This window comes from Larimichthys crocea, unplaced genomic scaffold, assembly GCF_000972845.2.
Source record: "Larimichthys crocea isolate SSNF unplaced genomic scaffold, L_crocea_2.0 scaffold97, whole genome shotgun sequence".
Taxonomy (NCBI): Eukaryota; Metazoa; Chordata; class Actinopteri; family Sciaenidae; genus Larimichthys; species Larimichthys crocea.
In genome coordinates, this window is record NW_020861315.1 from 716796 (window position 1) to 726768 (window position 9973).

Below are 9973 nucleotides of genomic sequence, written 5' to 3' on the forward strand. Positions count from 1 at the left end.
ATTTTGAAAATGAGTTAGGAAACAGATCAATAAATCAATAAGTTGCGATACTCAGAGGTCACCACACATCTGGTCAAAGAGGCTGCACAGTTTGAATGTGATGCACAATAATCTACGGATTTATACATTTATACATCTTATTTCTAGGGCAATGAAATCCTTCTTTTATCAGTGTAGATATTATTTCTACCAAACAACCATAAAGTTAAAGTGACTATGTCTGGTGTCATTATGCTAATGAAATATACTCAAGTGGTTAACCACGGATCTTTGAGTACACTCCCTCTGTCACCAGGAGTTCAACTCTACTGACAGACACAGAGATGAATGGTAATGAGTGACGAAATAATCTTGAAAAAAAAAAAAGTTCAATAAAATATCATTATAATAATACCATTTGTCAGAGCTGAGCGTCACATGAATAGTGGAGTTTTGGTGAGTCGATGACAGTGATAAGATGCCACGTTGTCTGCTTTTTTTTTGTACTCTGTGTGTAAAAGTAAATTATAAATTCAATTTTTAAAGCATGTGGAGGTTTAATGACAGAGGCTGTTTTATGTTGTGCAGATTATAAAGCCCTCTGAGGCAAATCTCTGATTTGGGGATATATAAATATAGACTATACATGGTGTGTGTTGTATTCTATACAATGCACAGTGCAGTATGCAGTAGAGTATAGGGTGAAGATGGGTTGAGGGTGAATTAATTATCTGGACTGGACTTTTTTTTAGTGTTCAGGGACAGATTTCACTTGAATATTGACTTGAGAAATGCTACACTGTGCACTGAATGTTATGCATGGATGCTAGGGTGACATCAGCTGGCAGTAGTGGTGTATTGAACATTTAAAACAAGCCTCTACTTACTTGAAAATGTAACTGTTGTGGTTTCGTCGCTTTTTACTTTTAAACACACACTAAAGCTATGGATGTAGTTGACGCGTGTCTTTGTCAATGTGATTTATTGAAAGTCTTTCTATTGAGCATGACAAACAATTAAACTGCAGTAATCCAAAAAATAATAATCACAAGCACGGTCAAAAACTAGTGCGCTCTCCTCGCCTCCATTTTTTCCAACCCAAGAACAAAATACGCACATATCGCGTTGTGCAGTTACTATTAACTAACAGACATTCTTGTAACTTCAATATATACAATATGCAAAAAATCTGCATTATTTATCACCTTATATAGCATATACAAAATGGCTCTAGACGTAACTTTTAGCAGTCAGAAGCAGGTGACATGTCAAGTAAAAAAAAAAATGCTGTATTTAGTCGCTTTGGCGTCAAAGTTTTAAATTAGGTGAATTTTATATTGTATTTAAGCTTGCAGTGTGCTGATAAAATACCTTCATTTTTGTGAGGCTGAGCTCCATGAGGCGTTTCATAGCTAATTACAGTATTTATACGGAATAGTGCACGTTATAGCCGGGTGTCATCACACGTTAAACACGGTTAATAACTTCCTAAGCCCCCCGGGTTGCCCCATCTCTCCACTAGGGTCGCTCGGAACTCTTTTGTGTGTGCAGGTCCGTGAACGCAGCATAAAGGCGAGCTGGGCTAGCCATGGTGATGTTGTGGCTGCAACGCTAATTTTCCCCCTGTCGATGAAGTGAGTACCATCCAACTTTTACGCCACCTTTTAGGAGTTGTTGTAGTCGGACTTAACCTCATTGAACGTAACTCAGCTGTAAGTTGTGTGTACTCCAACATTTGTTGTTTAAATCTTTGTGGGCAAAGTTGAGGGGACTCAGACAAAGTAGCTAAAGTTAGCGAGTGTGCTAACAAGACACGCCGCTGTGATAACGGTGTGTGTGAAGCTGTTTTGTTTGGTAATAACAACAACTATTAACACAATCGTAGCTAATGTAACTTTCTTGTGTAAACTTGTAGTAAAGACGTTTTAAAAGCTAGCCTAGCATTGTAGCAGTTAGACGAGCCTACGTGTTGGGCCAGCGGAGCTGCTAGCCTAGTTAACGTCAGCTAAAAAGCTAACTAGTCATTAAATGTGGCTAAAATGTAAGTTTACATCCTACTGTTCATGTCTGATTCGCTCTGACTTTTCTCTCTCCCCCCCTTTTTTTTAAATCGCTGGTTTATATTTTTGCTACTAACATCGATATTAGCAACTAGCCTGTTCGTGTAAATGCTAGTCACTAGAATGGACCTGTTGAACTCTCAGTTCCTGGACAAGATGAACAATAACATCGGGAGACTGCACTACGAAGGTTAGTTTCACACGGTTTTCTTCCTGTAATCTCTCTTTATATTGTGTGTGTTTTTTGTTTTTGTTTATATATATATATATATATATAATATAATATAGAATATTATATATAGAATATTATATATAACTTGCATGTCGCGATTTCTCTTAATTATACCGACGTTTGTTTTGGTTTTTACGAGTGACGTTGACTTTTACCTAACGTTGCCATGTTGCAAGAAATGCGCAACTTCACGTCAATTTAAGGCGATAAGTTGACTTTATATGCAAACTGGGGATAAAGTGGACACTGGTGTATGTTTGTTTGACTTCTTAGTGGAAACTAGTGGTGTCCTTTTCTTTATAGCACAGTTATAGAATAGATTAGATTAGATATACTTTATTCATCCCACCACGGGGAAATGTACTTGTTACAGCAGCAGAGGAAAGTGTAGCATACACTACAGAACTAGAAAAAAGTGGAAAAGTAAAAAAACAAACATAATAAACAGACATAAATATCTATAACCTACACAATAAACAGACATAAATATACATAACCTACACAATAAACACTAAAAACAACCAACCTTCAAAACAGACAAGTACTGAGGATAAAAAGTGGCATGATATATAAAAAGAGTATTGTAATGTAAAGTGACCATAGTGTAAGAAATATTGCAAAGAAAGTGACCATGATACAAATAATAAATATTATTGCAAGAGTATAGACCAGAACAATAATAATGGCAAACAGGCCTTATTTGATGCAGCAGGATTAAACTTAAAGACTTGTTTGCACTCTTTGTGCCTAATGAGAATGCCAAATCTGCCAATAAACATTTAGAGTAGTGTAAGTTTATAAACAGGTTTTTGTACACATAACTTCCTCAGGTTTCAGGACATGATTTCCCCCCCATTGTTCGTTCGCTCATTTGACCTTCAAAGTTATCATCAGGAATCAATTTCATACTCTGAAGACTGACCAAAGTCCTAATTTTTTTCAGATTTGTGACTCAGTAGGGTCATCTGGATGACAGTTCTCTGTTTTATGATAAGTGAAAATGCAGTTAATTGAATTGTTTTCTACTTTATTCTTTACGGGCCGACACAAACTGTAAATCTGGTTAACCAGCAACGCTCTGGCTGAATTACATGAATCGGAGAGCTCAGAGAAACATGTTACAAATAGTCACAATGCTATGAATACAGCTGTTAACTTGTGTACTTGTTCGTTGAAAGATTTAGTCAAAATGAAATTTTAATATTTGTTCTGCTGATTTCTTTTCCTCACAGATGAGTCCAGGACTTCCTCCTTGCCCACTACGATGGCCAACATAACTGGGCCTCCTCCACACTGCCCAAGCAAACGGAAGTATGGCGATGAACAAATGGACGACCGGATCAACTGTGACGATGACCACATGACCAAAATGAGCAGATTGTTTGCCACTCAGCTGTAAGTGAACGATCTGATGAAACTAATGCTGTGATTGTGTGCAGCATTATACTTGTTACTGAATCATGTTTTTATTTCCCCAAACTCAAACATTTGGTATTTATTGACTTCTCTTTACTAAACTTTGTTCAGAGAATAGTTCCCCTAAACAGATCAGATCACTGTGCTGTCTGAGCTGTTGTTTAGATTTATTACATTTTTTTTATTTTATTTTACACACTTCTCCCATTGGAGGCTGTCTGAGTGTGTGTCTTTTATCTTGTTGTGGCGTTTTGTGTGGCCGACCGCAGGCAGTCATAATGCTAACTTTTGTTATGAAACAAGGAAACTGTTATGACAAATCTGTTGCCTACCAGATATCGGCATAAACTCTTGACTATGAAGAAACCAAAGACTCCCACACAGAGTTGTTCACTGCATACTTTTCTAACAATGTTTCAGTTCTCAGACTTCATAATGTGCAATTTATATATACCAACTCCACTGGATATATAGATATAACCCTAGGGGGAAGAGGGAAATCCTATGGTTTTACTTATTGAAGAAGTACAAGGAGAGTCAAGACGTTCAGCCTGAAATAGCACAGTCTGAGATTATGAAATAAAAGTATGAACATGACCGTACAGCTTTAACTCTTAAAAAAACAACACCTCCATGCTGTTAAATGTTGCAATTTTAAAACACAACTTAGATAAGCAGCGCAACAAAAGTTTGAAAGTTGCATACAATCTTTATAAGTACTTCTAAAAAGAGGCCTACAATGCAGAAAGGAACAAGACCACAACCCCGGCATACCATGTGTGCTTTCATCTTTTTTATAGACATCAGTTGAGGTGGCTCACGTATGAGTTGTCTCTGAAAAGGTGAAGCTGTCGGAGGTCTACTTTTTTTTTTTTAATCTGTCCGCTCTTCATCAAGGGCCCGTCCCTCTGCTGGAGACAACCGCAACGAGCACTGGAGCCACACTCACACTCCTGTGGAGCAAATCACTTCCTCCTCTAACGGTCTCCATGGGAACCACCTGTACACTTCCATTTCTGGCTATGCTGTAGACCAGCCTCTGGCTCTGACCAAAAGCAGCCACGACGTCGGACTCGGGGGCAGAGAGAGGTCTGTGATGAGTGGGACTGTTGAGCGGCAGCAGGTATGTCAACTTAAGGTACTCATGGTACGTGTGATGTCATGAAAGCACAAACCCTTAAATGGGGGTATTGATGATAAAATAGCATAAGAGGTAAATGCATAATTTTTAAGGCTGAATCGTTTGACTAAATTAAATCCTATGAGTCTGTCTTAGGTCCACAAGGACCCCTGTGTAGATTTGTGTGGGCTGTACACACTACAAGCATGCCATGTGCTCAAGCACAAGAGAGACAGGCAGTATATTAATCAATGTAGTGTATCTTCACATGTCAAGTCTCTCCGGAGGAGATCTATAAGAGGTGTACCAACCATGTATTTTTTTATTTCTGCCTATAGAATCGTCCCTCTGTTATTACCTGTGCCCCTGCGAGCAACCGCAATTGTAATCTGTCGCACTGCCACATGAATGGCTGCTCACCCAGCCCACCTGCTGATCAGAGGAAGACCAATGGTAAGCTTTTAAAATTATATTTATAATGTACAATGTGTTATCTAATATTTATATATAGATATGTAGAAAATGGAATCAAAGGGAATATACTTTATTTGCTGTAATGTTAAGTTCAAAAAGCTTGTGTTTGTGTCAGACTCTGCACAAAGTTTTTGGTCTTTAATGATTGAAATTGGTTATCGCAGCTGTTGCATTTGTTTGACAAAGATTTACTACAATGCTCATGGATAAAAAATCTTTTCAGACGTCACATGATACCAAGGTTTTCTTTGTTTAATGGTCGTGTACTGCATTTTAAGGATTATATTTATCCATGAATTATGTTTCTGCTCTTGAGACCAAAACCAGCCTTTTTTTAAAAAAGCAGTTAACTGGCGGGACAAAAATATCTGAATGTTTCTGTCGTTAAGATGTAAAGTGGCTGCACGCTGGTCAGGTCTAAACATGGTCAAATGAAAGTGTCCTGCGGTTAAGCTTACTCACAAAAATATCTCCTCAAACAACTGCGGTAAACCTATTCATGATTTTTTTTCAGACAGAGAATGTTCCCTAAACTACATTGTTTACTGCAGTAATCATACATAAGTTGTTTTTAATACATTGCATGCATTTAATACATTTTTTTTTTTCTTCTTTTCTTCTTTTTTGTTCTCCTTCCTCCACACGTAGCTAACACCATAAGCGACCCCGTGATCGAGGAGCACTTCCGTCGCAGCCTTGGAAAAAACTACAAAGAAGCAGAGCCTGTGTCCAACTCGGTGTCCATCACAGGTTCAGTGGATGACCACTTTGCCAAGGCGCTGGGAGATGCCTGGCTCCAAATCAAGGCCAAGGGTGGGGGTCATCAAACCCCAGAGGCAGATCCATGAAGTGGAGAGGAGTAAACACTACAAACACTCACTTTAGTGTTTGTAAACGAGAGTGGAGGTTACCCGCTGTCACTTCTTGCCAAGCATCAACTACCCTTAGCAAAGAACAATGTAAGACATATGGTGCTCACACACACTGTTCCCATGTGGACCTCAAGGTCAGATTTGTACTCTAAAATTGGCAAAGTCTCTATTGAATAAGAGAAAATGAATATTACATAGTTGGGTTGACGTCAGCTGTACAATCATTGATTTTATTTTGAATTGATAATGAGATTCACAAACGGTTGTTAGGAGCTCCTGTTCTGTCGTACCTGCCTTGATAGCCAAAGAAATTCTGTCGTTCCCATCAACCTATAAGCCATAGATCTGGTCTTTATCGTTTTCATTCTAAACCCACACTGCTTTTTGATCTTTATTACTTGAAAAGGACAGCCAGGTCTTATTTGCGCTACTACGTTTCTGGCCTTTTCCAGGCAGCAGGTTACCTGCTTCAGATGGAAGTAATGTGTTTTGAAATTGTGATAATGCATTTCAGACTCTGGTCCCACCCCCCCCTGCTTTCTGAAGACACTACACCAGTTTGTCTTCTTTATGATCCTGAACTGGACTCCACTGTTAACTAAATAATTTTAGTTTCCCGTCTATATGCTCACTGTGGCTGATTACTTAGTAAACTAATATCAATCATAGTAGATGTGTCTAGCTAGAAAGCATGTTTCAAATAGCTGGTTTCTATTACAAACCTTATTCTATACAATATATTTACTCAGAATTTATTTTTTATCTGTAACATTTTAGAAATACTCACTGCTGGTACAGTTGTACTCAATATATTTTTTGTATCTGGTTTTCAGTACTATATGTAGGTGTATATCTTAGCATCCATCTACAAATCACAGCCTCTGGCAAGGTTGTCTGAATGCAGTTTAAAAGGCGATTATTGCTTTGTTATTCTGTGGAGCTGGATGCTATAGCTTTATGCGTGACTGAATACAGCTAAATCGGACCTTCTGTAACGCAGTCTATTAGCGGTGGCTTTATTTATTCTGAACATGTCGATTGTTTCATGTTGACTCTTGGCAGAAAACACAGTGACCACCAGTCACTTCCAGCCAATTCCAACTTTGATTTGTCCTTAATTCAGGAGTAGGCATCAGCATTCCACCATGACTGCCTGACAACACTTATCAGTCACATCGGTTGTGTTTAGCGAGCAGTTTGTTTGTCTTTTTTTTTTTTTTTTTTTTTAAATCAAGGTGACGTCATGGTGTGAGCTGCAAAAACCTTTTTTATTATGGGGAAAAGGTGTAAGTGATTTGTTTAGTTTTAAATTAATTTCTCACCCTTCTGAAATTCCTTACTTAAAGTAGCATAACCTTATTTGTCAACACTGATTTTAAAATATGGTATTTAGAAATTCAGATTTTTTTTTGTATGTCAATTAACTGTCTGTGAAAACATACATTTGTATTAATATTCTATAGTTTTGAAAATGTTACATACACTATCCTGTCTTTATATTTTATTTTACGCATAAGACTATCATTGCGCCGCGCGGAATGATCATAGATATTTTGTTTCTATTCAGAGTAGTATACTCGTTTAGCATGGACGCCCATTATCTTCTAGCCATGCTTTTGTCTTTTTTAAAGGTTGATTATTTTTTTCCCACAATTGTCAGATGAAGTGCAGGAACACAAACAGTCTTTTGTTCAAAGACTTTCTTTGTACGGTGTCAGAAAGGCGTCTGTACTAACTTGTTTAACGAGTTTGTTTAACTTTCTGTGTGTACCTTTTAGTGAATTTAGGGATTATTGTGGAATCCGCTTGTTTGACACAAGTAGATTTTTCAGTAATATGTTTGGGGTATTAGTCCATTGTTATTTAATTGCTACATTTAGACTACCTGTATCTCAAAGACTGTTTGCAGAAAGGACCTGCTCCAGGTGTCATCCACATAGAAAAAAAAAGAAAAGAAACATGTTCACTTTTGTCCTTATTTCTCTGGAAGAAAATGCCACTGTTTTGTACTTAATTTCTTCCAAATAAACATACAAATACTTAACGTTTGCATATTTCTTGTCCTTATTTTACTAAAGTTTTACTAGTTGAAGCTCAGATACAAAGTTGTGGTTTATGTGCGTAAATATTTATCAATAGGTAGGATGACAAAAAACACCACATTTGACAAAATAAACTCTGCATACTGCATACATTGAGTGTTTTTAAGTTTTTAAACAGGTTATTTCTGAGTTGCATAGGGAAAGTTATTGCTTATTGTGTAATATTACTGCTTTATTTGTAAATTGTAAAACTACATAGACATCTTTTGTCGCAGACACTCGAGTCAGTAATGAGGTGGTTACATTGATTAGAGCTCTCCTTATTGAACTGAACAATCAGGAGTCAGCTGATTCTCTGTTTCTCTTGGATGAGCACCAACGGCTACACAGTTAAGTGGTTTATCAAGTAATTAGCCAGACCTCTTTGGCTCAGAGGGACGAGCATTGGACAAATGTCCTTTTCATAGTAAACCTTAGATGTTAAGTGTGATTACACTGTATCTGAATGCTTTCCTAAATCGTCTTTGCTCATGTGGGACACTGTCTGAATTTGTTCCCGGAGGAGGCTTGTTGTTATGCAGTGTTTTCAGTGTGTTGTCACAAAATTACCACAAACATACATGAGTGGAAGCAGTTGGAACAGTTGCTTGTTAACTACATGGATATTTGCAACATAGGTGTTGTGAAACACTTTCTCTTGTCCCATTGTCTTTGTCCTACGTGGACTTATTTGAAGGTTCTCCAATGAAAAATAAAAACAGCTGTATGTTTAATGTCTTTCTATTTCTGCTTGGTAGCTCTGTGTGTGTGTGAGAGAGAGTGTGTGATAAATTCTATGGCCCAGTCATCATGTACTCGACAAGCAGCTGACGTCTTTGGCCATCGATGTTGTTTAGTTGATTTGGTGTCATGGTAACAAAAGACTGGGTAATTGTGGTTGGAAAAATCCATTACATTTAAAGTAAGAAAAGGACAGATTGCAGTCCGTGACTCAGTGAGGAGGATTGTTTGAAGCATTGACCTAGAAAGCACATAGCCTCCACATTATTATGATGGAAATGGGGTAATATGACTGATAATTCTTGCGAGACTGGGCCCTATTTTGATCAGGGATTAGCTGTATTCTCTTTGCAAACCAGCAGATGGCGATGGTGCACCACTCTACGAGCACCACTTGTAATTCTTCAGTCCCTGGAGATCAAACAAAGACATGAGCGTCACCATTCTAGGAAGATTGATATAGATGCAGCATTTGTTCTGTGTGTTTGTTGCCACTTTGCATGTAAAAAGGGTCCATAGGTAACAAGACTTTGATGCTGAGAGCAGTGTAATCTATTGTACATGTTACCTGACGTGGCTTCAGATCCCAGACTCTTGCTTTAAAGGAGCTTCTTTTTTTTAAATTGTGTTTATGTATAGGAAACATTGTGTAGTATTATCCTTAAATGTTGAATGAAAAATGTAAATGAGTATACCTCTTCTTTGGTTTGGTTAATTTGAATTTGCTGAGCACTATTCATAATGCAAATCTTTAAACTAGAGAAGAAAGGGCTTTTTTGTTTTTGTTGTTGTTGTTGCTGGTTCTTGCTCTTACCCCTCGGGCTCAAATCTGCTCAAAAGCCCCTCCATCAAAACGACTGCCTCCATGAGATTAGACCCAGGCATTCACCAACCACAATACCCTTGCTTCTGCTGCACCATGCCTTCCAAGGAAGCCTGCTCTTGTGGGATTATGAAGAGGGGATCCACATTTTACCGCTTGTGCAAACCCAATTGCA

The 9973-nt window shown here is 37.9% G+C and overlaps 1 protein-coding gene across 1 annotated transcript; it reads left to right on the forward strand.

Annotated features, from left to right (window-relative positions):
* The first annotated feature begins 1476 nt into the window (after positions 1-1476).
* Positions 1477-8197, forward strand: vgll4a (vestigial-like family member 4a). The gene is made up of 6 exons (XM_010756754.3): positions 1477-1613; positions 2128-2229; positions 3504-3666; positions 4585-4810; positions 5146-5260; positions 5930-8197. Exons 2-6 carry the CDS (start codon positions 2148-2150, stop codon positions 6127-6129), a joined length of 786 nt encoding a protein of 261 aa, XP_010755056.1. The 5' UTR covers positions 1477-1613; positions 2128-2147; the 3' UTR covers positions 6130-8197.
* Positions 8198-9973: the final 1776 nt, after the last annotated feature.